The sequence below is a fragment of the Corvus brachyrhynchos genome, unplaced genomic scaffold (assembly GCF_000691975.1).
Source record: "Corvus brachyrhynchos isolate BGI_N302 unplaced genomic scaffold, ASM69197v1 scaffold83, whole genome shotgun sequence".
NCBI classification, from domain to species: domain Eukaryota; kingdom Metazoa; phylum Chordata; class Aves; order Passeriformes; family Corvidae; genus Corvus; species Corvus brachyrhynchos.
The window spans coordinates 4481784-4498923 of NW_008238464.1; the positions used below are offsets into that span (position 1 = coordinate 4481784).

At 37.1% G+C, this 17140-nt stretch overlaps 1 protein-coding gene across 1 annotated transcript in view; it reads left to right on the top strand.

Annotated features, from left to right (window-relative positions):
• The window catches only part of NCK2 (NCK adaptor protein 2), an 84656-nt gene that overhangs the window by 44253 nt on the left and 23263 nt on the right, over positions 1–17140 (top strand). Inside the window, exon 3 of the mRNA XM_008635834.2 lies at positions 8564–8805. Coding sequence (XP_008634056.1) covers positions 8580–8805 — 226 coding nt within the window. The 5' untranslated portion in view covers positions 8564–8579. The remainder of the gene's footprint in view (positions 1–8563; positions 8806–17140) is intronic.

Genomic DNA, 17140 nt, shown 5'->3' on the forward strand with positions numbered 1-17140 from the left:
TATTGACATCACTAAGAATCTGGACTGCAAGTAAAACATAAGTGGGTCTTGCTGAGGAGATGTAGCCTTTTTGATTATAACTATTCCTTTTCCTTAAATGTTGAGTTTACATTTTAAGAGATCATTTGAAGCAGTTCCTGCTTGCTTATTTCAACTGAGCAGACTCATTTGTGTGATAGACTTCATGAAAACTTTGGATGGGAAATTTTTTACAAACATCTTTTTATGCATTCTTACATAAACACACAAAGATTTCATTTTTGTTGAATGGTAGAATGCTGTACTGACTCCTTAGCAGGAAGGATGTATTTCTGGGTGTTTTAACATGTATTCTTCTTTATTTCTTTGTGTGTCTTTGAAAAAGACTTCTAAGCCACGTACAAGTCAAAAACACATGCTTAAGTTCTGTGCTCTATTGGAACTATGCAGAAATTCGTTACCACTAAACTAGTCTTGAGGTTTCCTGTTTGCTGTTGTTCTGCAATGTGAGATACAAGGTGCTGGCACGTAGCTGCAGCTGTATTAGAGATTGGGATATCAGATATGTTGTGGGGCGGAGAAAGGCCAACCTTGCCTAGCAGCTGTCAAAGGCATTTGACTGCAGAAACAAACCCCAGCCCTCACCACTGTGCCCATGAACAGTGGCAGGGGACACCCAGGGGACAGGGTCTGTAGATAGCAAGGTCAAGTTAGTTGGTACAGCTCTAAATTACTGGTTAATTGAGAGTGATCCTTCCCTTTTATTTTGCGATATAGCGCCTGGTATTGTAGCAGCTCACGTTACAGTTTCACAGTACTAACTACAAGCCTTATAACTTACCTATGCTTAGAAGATAGATAGTGATAGTAATAGAAATTACAGAGAGAACACTTCAACAGGTCTTTAACTAAGCTTAGTACGGTCACCATCAGACAAGGCAGTGGGCTTGTAAGAAAAACCTAACTCAAATACTTCCATAAATATGGGATGACAACCTTAAGGGATTAAAACAAACAAACAAACAAACATATTTCAGTTTGTATGGGGTGTGTGTTGTTTTTAAGAGCTCCTAAAAGTCCCATCCTTTCGGTGCCTGTAGAAGGGGACCGTGGCAGGGCTGTCCTTCCTGGGTGCACAGGCTGTAGCGCCTCTGGTGCCATTAACTGTTGCACTGGCCTGGATTGCTCTCACCCTTTCATCTATAACTATGCTTTTCTGGTTGTATTTTAATTTTTTTTCCCCCGTAAGTGACTTGAAAGGAAACCAAGGGCTTTTTGTGCTTAAGAACAAATGTCCTGCTGCTGCCAGAAAACAGGACATCCAGCAACAGGAGTGCCATCTCGGCCTCACGGCACCTGCTGAGCATGCCTTTGAGTCACTCCTGCATTGTCCTGTCATTGGGGCTGTCCCCTCACTAATTGGTACATCTGTTCAGCTTCGGCAGATTGGGTAGACCTAAACCAGGATCTCAAAAGAAGTGGAAAAAAAAATTTAGTGGATAGTTAAAACTGTGATAGCTTTGTGGATGTTTCTGATATCTTGGGGTGCATTTGAACATTGTTTAAATTTTTCTTATTACTTTTATATTCTAGTTAATGACACAGAAGAAAATGGTTGTCTCTGTAATATAATCCCACAGTGTAGAAATAAGTATTAAGCTTTTTTCCTGCATCAGGTACAGTCCACTTAATATTCTATCTAATTCTCTACTTATTCTTTTACTAATACTTAAATTACTCCAATGCAGTTTTAATACCTTTTTAATAGTTCTTGATGAGCTGAATTTTACTTCTTTCAATACTTTCAGTTTTCCTTTCTGGACTTCAGCTTGTTGCTATCAGTTTTTCCTTTTCAAGGAAAGGACCAGGGAGAGGGGACACAAGAAACCTCTAGAGCTTTTTATCTCACTTTTTTAACAGGTTCTTTTTTTAACCAATTCTTCTTTTGTAGATGCTGAATTGTGAGAGTAGGTTGGAAATGTAATTCTAAACATTCCTCCTTTGCAGTGGATTAATTTATTTACATCTTTGTTCATATTCATTTTTTACAGCTTCCACTTATCTTTGCTTTCACCTTTGGAAAACTGACCCCTAAAGTACAGACAGCAGCATCTATTGATTGTGACTGTGTCTCCAGTTTGCACATCAAAGTAAATTAGATAATAATTACTTGCACTTACTCAGCTATCACTTTCAGTTCTATAATCAATGCATCCTAATGAGACCTAATAGTGAAATCCCCCAAATTAATTGTCAAGCTTGTGCTAAAACAGTCAACTATTTTAGACTGCCTGGGCATGGGGGGGCTTTTTTGCTCAGGTATCGGTTTGACACCTCAGAACTACATAGCTGGGTGATGAATGCTTGTTCACTACAGCTGTTTAGTTAACTTCCTTTAAAAGAGAGAGAGTACAGTAGTCTTAGAGTAGTTTTTGATGCAGTGACCTCTTTCTGAAGAAATGTGTCTCTTGGGGTGGATTGACACATATTATATGAAGTACTAAAGTGTTAAACTGCAAAAGCAGTTAGACAAAGTGGCCTTTATGTGATCCATCTTTATTTGTCCAAGCACCAGCAAATAGCCCAAGTAACAAAGCATGGAAAGGGTTTTACTGGTTATAACAAAGGACTGTGATAAGCTGTAATTTGGGTCAGTTTGTTTATTCTTTTTAAACCTCTGCATTCTGACATTTTGAGAATCATTAGAAATAGGTCTTCCTTGGTTTAGGTTAACTTTGGCCTTTGAATGAACGAGATGATATTTTTCTGTTTCTTCAAACAAGTTCCACTGGAAATAGCTAAAAGTATGTCCAAAAGGTGTATTCTTTTTCACAAGTGTTTATTTGAATTCACATTACTGGTTCTTTTAAATGCCTTCTGAGTACTGTCTTTGCGTTGGTGTTTACTGATTCTCAAGAACTGAATGAAAAAATTTCAAATGTAAAGATGTGTTTTTTTGAGACTTTTCTATATATCAAAACTATTCATCTAGGCTGATACAAGAAAACTAACCACACACCCACACATGCAACAAAGAAAAAAACTGTAGGTGAAAACAAAACTTCAAAATTTCCTGAAACTGTAGGCAAGCTAACCAGAGATTGCATCATCATAAACAAGAACGCTTCAGACCTAGAGCATACTTCAGATGAAGTGATCTAATAGAAGTTATTAATTGCAGAATACAGTAAGCACATCCAGGTACTATGAAACAAGTCTTGATGAACACAGGCTTTTTAAAATTTATTTTCTGCAACTATATTGCCTTAGAGGACCAAATACTGGCTGTTTCCTGTAGCTTATGAAACATTAACCGGGTGGGCACCAGATAGCTGGCCTGTCAGTAACAAATGCTGCGCAGTTCAAAACCCATTTTGATTTTTCAGGGTTTGGGGACAGGAGGAGAGGTTGTTCAGCCTTCAAATCTTAGAGAAAACCATGATATGTCATTAGTTTGTTTTCCATTCTTCCCATGTAATTAACTAAATATCATATAGTAATTATACCTTATTTAATATTGTATAGCAATTAGGTGTTTTGTGTACATCAGTGTCATGTAAAAGCCTCTGTATGAATTCTGTCCCTTTCTTTCAGTGTGTCTTAGGAAGACATCCAATTCCAGAACAGTCTATTATATCAATTGGCACTGCCTATTATTAGAATTTTTGCTTGTTCCCTTGGTGAGGGATTAAATTTCAAGCATTACTGTCAGTAATTTTTCAGTCGTGTTCCTTTTTGCAAAACAAATTATAAGGAGAGCAACTGCTTCCTTTCTCACTGCATCTTTAAAGCTCAAACATAGCTTCTGTTTGCACTGTCCTAACTAACCCTGACATACCTGTGAGCCTTCTTCTTGAGGGCAAGAAAAAAATGTGGCTTTTCTACCCACTGGACCAGGACATGAAATTAGTCATAGTGTTAACTTGTGTGTCTATAGGAGAAGGTTCCATTTCAGGTGGAATGCTGATAAGGGTCTTTTCCTATTTGTCATTGTGGGAGAAATATATTAGTCCTATATGGGGAAGGGGAGGGAGTGAGGATTGAAATCCCAGCCTGGTAAAAAGAGACTGAGATCTGTGTAACAATTCTATGTATTTTGATATTTAAAATGACACCAAGTAAATCTTTCACATAAAGAATCACTAGTAGATTTGCAAGCTTGTTGGAGCAATTCTCTTACATTCCTCTATGTTTAAGTTTCCATAATCTCAAATATTACTTGCATGGTTCAGTTTTAAGCATGGCTTCAAAACGGCATAGGTGTTCATTTGTCTGTTTGGTTTTTTTTTCCTGTCATTGCTAAGTTGTTGGGTTGTTGATAGTTTATTGAACATAACCTTTTCTTTCCTGGGCTTTCTTCTCATAAAGTTGTACAGAAGATACAGTACTAGATATTCCACCAATGTCTGCCTTTATTCTGCCATATGGTTAGTTAATGTTCCTCACCTGTCTGAGCAGACTTTCAGTACAGCCTTAACTGACTTGACTTTGGCTGAGTTTTTGTTCATTGCCTTCTTGGCTGGGCAATTTTTCAGTTTTTGCCCTTTCTCCTAAGGGCAATTTTGGGTAGAAAAATGTTCGTGTGTGCTTCTTCAGTAGGGCAGCTTCCATTGAAGACAGGACTCCTTTCCTAACAAAACCTAAACTGGAGGGAAGAAACAAAGTGGTTGAAAATACGTGAGCTCAGTCTAAACTATATTAGTTTTAACATTTCAGCAAATACAGTGTTGGTAAAATAAATTAGTTTTTTAGGACTGATAGCAATGAAGGAATTGCTGTATTAAAAGGAGTTGGAGTTGTGTATTGGTCACGTAGGTGATACAAGAATTACCTTTTGAAGGTCTGGGTAGTGGAATTCTGTTTGCTCTCATTTAATGTGGTGGTTTTGGTTTTTAAGGTTGGAAGTTGGATTGCCATAAAAGTAAAGCAAATACTCCTTGATACGGTAAGGTAAATACCAGGGTCATGTGAAACAATATTGTATGGAGGTAAGATTCGCATTTCATGCACTTACAGTTCCTTGCAGAAGTATTTCAAAGCTTTTCACTGGTGCTTTTTAAAGTGTGGAATGTTGTTCTGTCAGGTAGGAGAAGACAACTCAGTATTTCAGTGCTAGGACTTCTGAGCTTTTTGAGAAGGAACTTTCAAGGAAGTTGTGCACTCTTAGCAGTAATGGATTTTCATTTTCTTGATGTGAAGGAATCTCATGTTGCCATTAAAATCTTTGGGAACTGTGGTATGTTTTGTTTTGCAGTCTGTAAGCAGTACACTAAAGAAATTTCATGCTTTCAGTCCACGTCAAGTTTTTATGGTACTCTCAGATGCTTTGGGAGGCTGTGTCATTGTGTTTTCCTTTCATTTTCCCCCAGATCTAGTTATGTTGTCGGCTTATAATCTTTTATTTAGCACATGGCTGTGTTGTGGAAGCATTTCAAAACTATTACTTCTACAGCCCCCCTTCTGGGATACAAATGTGTCCTAATTCACATACTAGGAAATCTTAGCTCTGCAGATGTCACAGGAAGAGCCATATTGTCCTTGATGGAGCCAGTCTAATGATGTAATCATAAGAAAATAATTTTAAGAACTTTAATGTATTTCCCCACATTAAAAACAAACAAACAAAATTAAACAAAACAAGCAAACAACCCCAAAACACAAAATAAAATTCACCCCCCCCCCAAAAAAAAGAACAAACCTAAAACTAAAAAAATAAAAACCCAACACAACTAAGTTCTACACACATGTGTACAGCTTTAAATGGACAAATGTTGAGCTGCAATTACATTATGCATTTTGACTCTAAATTGTGCCCCACTTGGGAAGGAAAGCTTCTGCCACTAAACATTTAGTAAAACCTGGACTGCTTTACTGAAAGGGGCTGTGTGAGCATGGTACTCCAGAAACTTGGCTTCTCTATACCTGAATATTTCTGCCAAAATTGCAAGGGGTGGTCTGCTTGTGAAATGACATCATTTCTCAGGCATAGTGACAGTTTTACATGTCTACACTAATGAGAATTTAAGAAATCAAGTAGGTTTGAGCACCCTGTCCGGGTGAGTTTCAGAGGATTACAGTTGATGTTGTTGGCCCTGGTAAATATTCTCTTCCTGTGCTTCTGTCCTTGCCCAACACCGTGGGTAAAGACTTGATGACTTTTACAATAGGGATCAATTCAAATTCTTTTTTTTCTTCAGAGGTATGGGAAGAGTTTAATAGTTTTCCACCAGTCACTCCTCAAATATTATTCCTAATGTGGGCTTTTTTTATTATTAATATCCTGTAATATTTGTCATTTTAACTGGCCTGTATTGTGAAAATAACCTTTTTTAGAAGGGAAGCCTATGTAGTGGCCACGTCAGCCAACTGCATTGATGATGTCCTATTTCTTCATATTCTCCATGTCCCCAGGAATAGTAAGAATTGACCATTTTACAATTGCTGAGATAAAATAAACCAACCTAATTTGGAGAGATAGATTATATTGACAACACCAGCCTCCAGAACATGTTTGATTGCAGTCCCCTGTGGCTACATCAGCTTATCGACCTGTAGGCTCTCTGTCCATTTTATGTCAGTCAGAAAGCAGGGCAGTTTATTGGAGACTGAGGTCCAAAGCTCAGGCTCTTCTCTGTCATTGTCAGATGGGATTATTATTTTAGGGGGAAAAAATGGTTGAATGGTTACTGACTTATTTCTTGTAAAACTATCAGTTCCACTGCATAAGTCACAGCCTGTTTGAATTGTAAGGATTGTGCTTTTCAGTTTTCAAAGCATCATAGCTCCTTTTTAAGTTCGTCTTGGGGACCTCAACCATGCAAATGCACATTTGAATAATGTTCTAATTGTTGTATGTTCTTTCTAGTTTTTGAGTGGAAAATGAGAGCTTAAACCTGTTCAACTCAGCTTCAGGTTTTCAAAAATCATGTCCTTCCTTGGCCATGAGGGGTAATACTCATTTAATATTTAGTACTGCTGGTCCTTGCGTAGCAACCATAGCTCCAGCCTATATGCTGTTCTCCTGGAAACAAAATTCAAGATAAGAGGAGGCTATTAATTTATAATAGGGTCCACTATTGTGTTTCATGATTATAGATTAAATAAGGAAAGCACTTATTTTTCCTGGAGTAGGTAAGCTGGGTTGTCTGGCATGCAGTTTTCACAGTTTGTACTGTAGCTAAAGGGGGAAGTGTGTGTGTGTGTATTTACAGACTGCAGAAGGAACCCTTTTGGAATGTAGGTGATGTAACTTACATGCTGAACAGAATTTCTGAATGAGGTTTGGTTTTTTAATTACCTTTCTGTCACATAAACTATTAGGTCTCAGAGAAGGTAGGGTTGTGAACTTCCAAGACCTAGGCAACAAAGTCAAATGTTACAAAGATCACTGGACATGAATAGATTGAAGTACTTTTGCACCTCTTTCTACTAATCTGTAGTTTAAATAAAATTGACACCTTTTATTAAAAAAAACCCCAAAATCTGCTACATTGATTTTCAAATATGTTCTTACCTCCTACCCTCTCTGTCCTCCTCCACTTCCCTCTCCCAACCCTCATGGCAGCAATTAGAACACTTAAGGTGACTTCTCAGAATTTAGAAGGTAAAATCAATGTGCTTTGGTTGGCATTATAATATATTTGAATGTCATTGGTACTAGCGTTGGACTTATCCTTGCACACTATTGTGCTCCCTCACATTGTTCCTGGTAATTGCTGGGACGCGTAGGAAAATGTGGAGGCATGCAGCTGTCTTGGTGCAGCTGACAAATAGCTTTGAGAAAGATCATTGTTCTTACAGGTGAGTGAGAAAAACACAGCTCATTCAGTCTTAATGGAACTCTGGATATGTTTCAGGTAGGGAAGAAATGAAATCCAGTGGGTGCTCTTTTCCACCCCCCTGACTAATGCCTGGTGCAGGACTGTGCTGAGCTGGGATCTTCCTGGGAACAAAGGAGGAGTGAAGACTCTTAAATGCAGTTTTGTGCTGCCTGCACAAAACGGTGAACAAAGACTTGCTAAAGACAGTACCCTCTTATTGATGGCAGATTTCCTTGCTGGGTTGCATTACTTCTTGAATTATTTCTTAATTTTCTACTAAAAAAAGATGGATAACTTCGTTTAAATGCAGAAGACTTATATGTGACATTAGTGTGAGGATGCGAAACTAGTGCAGAAGGAAAAAATATTTTTGAAATGCTGCTATTTTATTTTTTTACTTGGATCAGAACTTGGAATGCCACATGTGAGATACTTTTATAATGCTATATGCAAAACCTAAATGGATTTTATAAATTAGCTTTTGTTACTATATATCCAGATAATATTTTATATATATTCTGAGGAAGTGTATGTAATACATTTTGACCAGCATTTACTATCAAGGTATTGCCATATTTTAGTGGCAAAAAAGCAAGAAAGGTCGATATGACTTCCCTTATTTTTAAAAGAGGGTTTTCCCTGTATGGCATTCTAATTTTTCCCTAGCCTTTTTCTTGCTTATTTTAGAAGAATTCAAAGAAAAAAATGAGTAAGAATTATATGACATAATTTACTGAGGATAATGTTTTAATATTTTGTTGCAGAAGGACTCCATGAAAGATGACAGAAGAAGTTATTGTTATTGCAAAGTGGGATTACACTGCACAGCAAGACCAAGAACTTGACATCAAGAAAAATGAGCGTCTTTGGCTATTAGATGATTCTAAGACGTGGTGGAGGGTAAGAAACGCGGCCAACAAAACAGGATATGTGCCATCAAATTATGTGGAGCGAAAAAACAGCTTGAAGAAAGGTTCTCTGGTTAAAAATCTAAAAGACACATTGGGTAAGTCCTTCTGTATTTTGGAGTACATTTAGTTGACTTGATGAGTTTCAGGTTGGGAATGTAATGTAGATACAATTTTTTTTTAACATGCATGTTTGGATTGTCTTTATGCTTAGTTTGAGGTGACATGGTGGGTGGATGATTGAGGGAGGGAGAGAGAGAGGGTGTGGGTGGAGAATCACATGTAAAAATCTGTAACATGTTTTCTTCCATCACGTCCAGCAGAAAAAGATGTTACTATTGTTCCAGTTTGTCAGAGGTTGTGTATTTTCAGTGGCTGAAGAACTGTTATTTTCACACACATATCAACTGCTGAATCCTCTCCTTTCATGCCAACTCCTCTCACTTGAAAGATGAAGGATGTAAACTGGATTGTTCAGCATAGCTCTCATAGCCAAAGCTAAATCACTGTATGAATAGGCTTTTACAGTGTGGCTGTGTACAGAGCCAGAGGTTAAGTTTCTGTGGTCCAGCATGTTCTGTCAACTTCCAGGTCCTTGAATATGTATTCTATTTTATACTTGCACATAAAGTCTTCACAACAGTCTGTCATACATATAAAATAATCTAGCTTTGAAAATTTTTATGTGTATTTTAAAGAAATCTATTTGAAAGTCAAGTGAAATGGTTTTTTTTCCTCTTTGATTTTTAAGGACTGATTAAAAAGGGCTTTGCATATGGCTAGAGAAGTTTATAAACATAGTGATAAGTTGTTGTTTTATGCCAGGAAAACCTACTAGTGGTGTTTTAGGATGTTATTAATAAAACAGAAACAAGCACATTAGAAGTGTTTTGAGGGGTTTTCTTTTGCTTCTGTTTTATGAAGTCTTACATAGGGAAAACTTCTGTTGTGGACTGCTGTACAAAATGACTCTTCAACAGAAAAATTAGGATTTGGGATTGGACTTAATAGAAAGCTAAAAGGTTCACTTAAAAATAACACAGCAATAGCTTATGTAGGATTATCTTGTGCCAGTATTGTTTCTAACAAGTTTGGTTTCTTAGTCACTGTTTCATTACCATGTCTTCCACTGCTAAGTTGTCATAAAGTACATGGAAATTGAGGACTACGTAGCAGGCAAACAAGGTTATCATAAAATTTACCATGGTAATATTTAGTACCATAGTCCTTTCTACAGATACTCTTCGAATATACTGATTACAGTGCCAGGAAATGTGGTTATGCCTTTTTAATTATTTGTGTGGTTCAAATCAAAGTCCAAGTTGTGACTTTAAGCTCCTTTTATATAGATTTATGTTGTTTAAAACATAAATTTAATGTATGTATTTTGTCTGAAAGGTACCTTAGGAAAGGATTGCAGTTCTGTTGTAGTAATATTTCAAGTGTTTGTGTAAAATGTGGGCAATATCTGCTTCATGTAAACACATTTTTATGTCCAACAGAAATCTATTTAAGTGAAGGAATAGAGGTGTGTCCTGGCATATGTATGTGTTTATCTTTTCAGTCTTAACCTTAAGCTGCATGGTGCAGGGTGCTTCCCTTCACTCTGATGGTGAACAATGAAAAGGCATGAGAAAAAAAGCTTGGTGGTTTCATGGCTGAGCCATCCCTAGTGTCACATCTTCCAAGCCTCAGCCCTTTGCACATACCTACATGGGTTTTTAAGTTCTGAAGCACTGTTACGATAATTTACTCATTCCCTGTTCCCTTTCCAATGGTTTTCTTGGTGTGTTTGTTCAGCCAAGGCTGAAAGTGCCTTATGATGGAGTCTGGCTTTTCGTGTGCTGTGACCACACTTACCTGGTGTGAGCATCCAGAGTGTAAAGCACCTCTCATGCTCTTTTAAGCTCATACATCCTGTGACAGTGAGAAACTGCCTAAGGCATACCTGTTAACAGTGGGGATTACTGTAACACGCATATATCAAACCAGGAGTCCCGTGGAAAGGAAATATGTATGGACGGATTCTTGATAGATGTTTCAGAGATGTTTATTTCTCCAGCCGCATGGCCGGGGCTCTGCTCAGGAACTGCCCCCAGTCACGGGACCCGAGGGTCCTTGCCCGCACAAGGGAACACAAAACAATCAATGAGGAATGAGGCTGACCAGGGGCAGGGAAACACCGTGCCTCCCCCCCAGGGCCCTCTCCCAGGGCTCCATGGCAGGGGGGGAGACCCCAACACATACCTAACTCACAAATTGATTCAGAATATTCTTTAAATCCACCCAAAAGAGTTGCTGCTTAAGAGTGTTCTTTTTTAATAGTTTAGGTGCTGTGAACTCCTTACCGTAATGAAACGTGTGTGCTGTGCACCACGTATTTGTACTATTTTTTTTACCTTGCTTGAATCAGAGTCCTCAACTAAACTATAGTCTTTAAGCCTTTCCTGTCTTGCTGTACAGTAATTTCCCATTCAGAACAAGCAGAGTATGTGTCCTTCCTTAGAGGAGCCATTGTTCTGAGAGGCCTTCAAAAATGCACTCCTTCTTTTTAAACAAAGGCTTGCAAATTACAAGACTGATGCTTCATCTAGTGAAACAGCTTTTGAAAGTTTTGCTTCACCCAGTGAAGCAAGTTCTTAAGTTCTCTCTATACAAATATGTCTAATGCATCATCACTCCTGCCTCTCCAAGGATCACAAGAAAATTCTCATTAAAATACCTCCTAAACCAGCACAGTTGGGAATGATGGTCATGAGTATTAGTCCTTAAACCAAATCTGTTTCCAGCCTTGATCTTGAAATATCAGGTACTGAACTAAAAAAAAAAAAAATCCAACAGTGTCACTTAGTAGTCTGTTAATAATTAATTATGAGTCTTGTGAAGTCTCAGGAGAGAAACAGCAGACTCATAGCTACTTCCAGTGACGTACCTGGACCCGCCTTTCATACTTGTGTCGCTCAAGCAAATGGTTGTTCCCATGGAGATGCACTTTTCCCTGCCTCTTCTTTAATAGATTACATTTCCTTGTGTTAAAAAATAAATTCATCTGAAAGCATTTTTGTCATGCAAGTGATGTCATGTGTTGTCTATGTGATTACCTGTAGCTATCTGCCACTCTTGTGCTTATCCACAGTAATTACCGGTGCTTGATTTATACTTTTATATTCAATAAATATGAAAAGTGACAGCCATAGTTCAAATTGTGGCAGGCCCATAGAAGCTATAACTATTTAATTAGTAGTTCCCCTCGTTTGCTGTTGAAGATGCATCATCTGAATAGTTGTTCATCTTTGGCAGTCTGTGTTCTAATGAAATTTTATCCCACTATGTTGATGTCTTGTACACAAAAGCCAAAGTACACCACGAAAGTTTACTACCTTTTTGAAGTTGCCTTTATCTGGAAAACTTATAATCTCATCAGAGAATGAAGTCATGCCTGTTTGATACTAAAAACTAATTTTCCCAGAACTGTTGACTGTCATTAATTATATCTCACCCCTTGAATATTTTATTAATAGAGTCCTATCAGCTTTATTGTTTTTTGGCTTGGGGTTGCTGGAAGGTTAATGGACATGTGGGTACCTAGAATAGGCAGCTTGATGTTTTAAAATATCAGCCCATTTTTAGCAGTGTCTTAACTCTTCTTGAATTTCTATTTTGTTTCAGTATTTTTTTGAAAAGAATATCAAATAAAATGTGTTCAGAGACAGCTCTCCTAAATGTGTTGGGTGCTTATTAAAATGCTGATTAATGCTTGTTTAGCATATGTTCATTAAAGCAGTTCCTTGTGAACTGAAAAACAGCTCACCCAAAATCTCAAATGACCCCCAGAAATTTCTGAAGAGATATTTTTGAATCATCCTATGCCTTTTTACAAAACAATAGCCTTTTCTACACGGTTCACTTTGTCTTTGCCTTTTTAAGGGCTTGCTCTATTCTACTGAATCTTCTTTTAGTCCGGACATTAGGGAATTTTCTGTGACTTTTAACTTTCCTTAAATTACTTGAAGAAACTTTGAGTCTTGTCATTCTTTTATTGATGGATGTCTGGTTTTGTCATTTTTCTGTTTGATATATACTACTTGTGTCTTCTTAAATCTCTTTCTTGAGTGAAGTCTAATGAATACTCAGCAACAATGGCCTAGTTTTAATTATGGAAATATAGTGTATAGGCCACCTATTGAGTATTTTAAATGATTCATCTTCTCATTCCCCTTTTTTGTCTTAGCTGAGTGATACTGCAAGTAAAAACGGTAATTTGGCCATTTCAAATTGCTGTCTTCTGTTTGCTCATATTGAATGAAATCTGGTAATTATTACTATTCTTAAGGCAAAAGCCAACTTCCATGCCTGTGATTAAAATTTCATCTTCATTATAATGAAGTTTAAAATAGTTTCCTTTTACATTATTTCTTTTGCAGGGAGGGTAATTTTTATACATTTTGAATAAGTCTTACTAAGCAAGAGACCTCCAGCATGCATCTTTTAAACTGTAATTTTCTGTAATATTATTCTTCCCATGTGCTGGGGGGTGGAAAGGAATTCCCATATCCATTTGGTTGGAGTGGGTGTTTGCCAGCACCACCCCCAGAGCTGCCTCTGAGTGTAACTCCATGGGTTTCCCCTTCTGCAGCAAAGATGATCTATGCCTGCTGGCTTGTCTCTGTCATGCCAAACAGAAACCTTATCTAAAGGAAGCCAAAATAATTGAGAAGTCAGTTGTTTGTGTACTCAAAATAAAACTTCTACATTTTTTCCATCCCTTTGCAAGTCATTTTCCTGGCAGCAGCACAACTCCCCAGGCAGCAGCGTGCCATGAGTGACTGAAGCGTGTGATCCAGCAGCAGGATGCCATTTTCATGGGAATCCATGATTTTCTGAATGTTACTGGTTTTGCTTCACAACCAGCACTGCATGTAGGCTTTTCTTACAGGTTTCTGGTCTTGTTCCCTTTAGTGAACAACTACATAAGAAACCTTGAGGACATTTCTACTCTGTTCTTGGTGTGGGTTTTTGAACAGATGTCCTGCAAAAGAAAAAGGTTTAATAAAAGGTGTATGGAAAGAGAGATTGGACAGCAAGAATACAGGAGAGGTGTTTGCAAATCTGTAGGAACAATAGAAATGGATGAGTTTTGGTGGTGACGGCAAGTAACAGTAACCTTGATAACGTTTTACAGAGATGTTTGAGTTGCATGAGAGACTTTTTAAATGGCTCCTTTATTAAGCTTCTGGAAGTCTGCAAAACTTTTCAGTAACTTTTTAGTTTTAATTCACTCAGTGTGCCAGATTTGGAAAGTAAGAATTGCTAAGCGAGGTGTAGTATAGAGAAGCCAGTCCTTGCTTGCATTGGTGATCCTAGCACATTATTTCAGAAATATAAGGAGTGTTCAGGAGTATTTCCTGTGTTTGTCAACCCTGGGGTGTGTGTCTGCGTGGGTCAATCTGTAGATCTGTGCAGCAGTCCCTGAATGCCATATATACTGGCACTTCCAGAAATTAACAGTTTTATATCTCCCCCCTCTCCCCAGTTATTTTAATGAAAATGCTGGGGGTTTTTTCAAATTTATAACTTCATATTTTCCCATTTTAGAGGTACTTAGTACCACTTTCTTGGTGCTCTTTTGGAAATTGACCAGGAAGTTAGCTCTTTTTTCTTTGCAGTGTCACTGCCTAGTAAGAGGCAGAAATGAGGAATTGGTCATTCTTTAATGCAATGTTTTCTTTAGCAATGGAAAACTGGGAAAACTGTTCCTCTTTACTGTTGATTAAGAGACTTGGTATACTTCCTTTTTACATAGAAATATTTCAACTTGGATTTAAACCATTACCACCATAGTTCTGTATAACATGGTTATGAAATCTCATTCTCCAATTAAATTATCAACCTTTAAGTTCTGGTGTGTGTGTTATTGGCCTTTATTTTATTTTTTTGCTTGTTTGCTTTGGTTTTGAGGATTTTTTTTCTTTTTAAAAATATCTTAGTGATCTGATTTTGGTAGTTCTGATGTGGTACATGTGGTAGATTTAATTGTATAAGGTGCTATTTTGACATTAATCAGATTGCTTCTAAATCTTGTTTTAAATATTGAAATGTGATTACTAAAGTCTTTCACTGGTAAAAGTTACTTATGTGACTCTAATGTTGTGAGTTTTAGCTGGATATTTTCCAGTTCTTCCACACTAGTTTTTAAAAGTGTAATAATAAGTAGTATGCACAGTATTTTTGGCACAGTCAGAGCACTAAATTGAGTCTTCCGTATTCTCTGCCTGATGATTTTGTTTGTTTATCAGTGACCTGCCTGAGCCTCATGAGCTGCAAGATCACAGAAAGCACATTAAATTCGTAATATGACCAAGTAACAGTTTGAGAATATTTCTGTTAGTTCTTACTTAGTTATTTCCAATTCTGGTCTTCTCGGGACACCATAAGGGTGTAAAATTTGCTACAGAATGAAAGAATGGTGGAAATAAAAATAAATATGGTATCACTGTATAATAAGTACACTGTTGTATAGTACAGCCTCTTAAGCCTTATACAGCTCATGTTAATAAAAACAGGTCTACCTTACAAGACAAACAGAAGTTATTTTAATCTCTTTAGAACTTCAAGCTCTCAATGTTTTTTGCCTTCCTTGTCACAGACCTGTAAGAAATGGTAGTCTTTCCATTCAAAAACCAACATTTAATAAAGCTGGTTTTAAAAAATAATTAACTTCCTGCGGTATATAGCTGCTTTTCAAATTATTTATCACATATAAAAATTCCTAAGAAGGAATTATATGAAGTTTTTGTTTAGCCAAATACCTCTAGCTGAAATTAGAATAAAATCAATCCCCTCATAGGAATTCAGCAAAAATAAAAGTATTTTTTTCTGTGTCGCTTATTGTTGCTTTGAAGCTTTCTAGCTTGTCAGAAAATGTAGACATGACAGTAGTGGCATGTCTGTTGTGTCTCTTGGAGGATTGGATGAGGGTAAGTTATCTCTATTTGCACTTTAAAGGAGTTGGCATACAGGAATTTAAGTTCAAATTTAGGGAGAGGAAGTAGTGGAAGTGTTTATATACAGCACAAATTCTTGCTCAGTTTCCTAGAATCCTAGAATAGCTTATTTCATGGTTGAAATTGTTCAACAAAAGCACTTTCTCTGCTGTGCTTTATGCTGCTTTGTAGTTGCATTGCTCAAAAAAAGCATGTTTGTTAGTGAGACAGTGTGGCAACAGTGGTGACTCTTTACCAGGGATGAAATTGAGTAACATGGTTTTGTGGTAGTGAGAGAAGTGATGGGAACTCCTTTTAGGTGTGGTGTCTTTACTTTCAAGGGGGAAAAAAAAGCTGGAACAATTGCATTTCTTCCATATTCACAGTAATCATTGTGGTTACGTAGATTGCTGAGAAAGGAGAAATGAGAGATGTTCACAATGATTTCAAACGAAGGGAAGAGATTTCTTCCATTCCCATCTAGAGCATGTGGCATTAGGTGCTGGCAGTGCTGATGCCACTGGAGTGGTAGCAGGTGATTTGTATAATAAGTAATTCAAATGCTTTGCTGCTTTCTGGAAATATATCTGCCTCATGATCATTAAAACCTGGACTTAAAGCAGCAGTTTCACTTTATTGATGATCTTCAAAAATATGGAGACACGCTCAATAGCAGTAGTTGTGCATGTGGAAAATGACACGAACATACTGATAACAGGGTAGGGTCTGCTTTCTCACTATCAGTGAGATATATAATGGCAAAAAGTATATTAATTTTGAATTAGCATTACTATAACATGTTAAAATATTTATCTAGAATGCGAAACATAACTCGGAAATTTATGGTTTTGGACCTTTTGTACACCTGCAAATATTTAAATAATTTTAATATGCATATCAACTGTGTCCACTGAAAGTAACATTAAAGGAATCCAAGTCTCTACTTCATGGAACTAAAATTAGACTTTCTAAAAAATACTGTGTTGTAATTTCTGAAGAAACATCTGCTTGAAAAGGAAAAAATCTGAAGTTGCAGAGCAGACTAATGCAAAACAAACAAACAAACAAAACCACAACAAAAAACCCCAATGAAAATTAAACACAAAATTTCATGCCTTTTAAAGAGCTGAAAGCAAAAAATTTTGGTGAATATTCTGGAGAACTCAAGGTACAGAATAATTCTTCTTTTCTTGCTTGATAAAAGTTTCTCTGCTGGATGTATGCACTAGGCCCTTTATCTGCACCAAAGTGAAAAGCCAAAAGCAGCAGTGAATGCAGAACCTGAAGCTTCTTGCAGGGCTAGCTTGTAATGGTTCGGAAGTTTGCTTTTTTCTGTTTACAATTTCATGTATTGAAGTTTTAGCTTTATTGGGGTAGATTATTTATTGTGGTAGATTATTTGAAGGATGTGCTGCTCCAAGAATTTAAAACAAATATGTAATGGAAACCA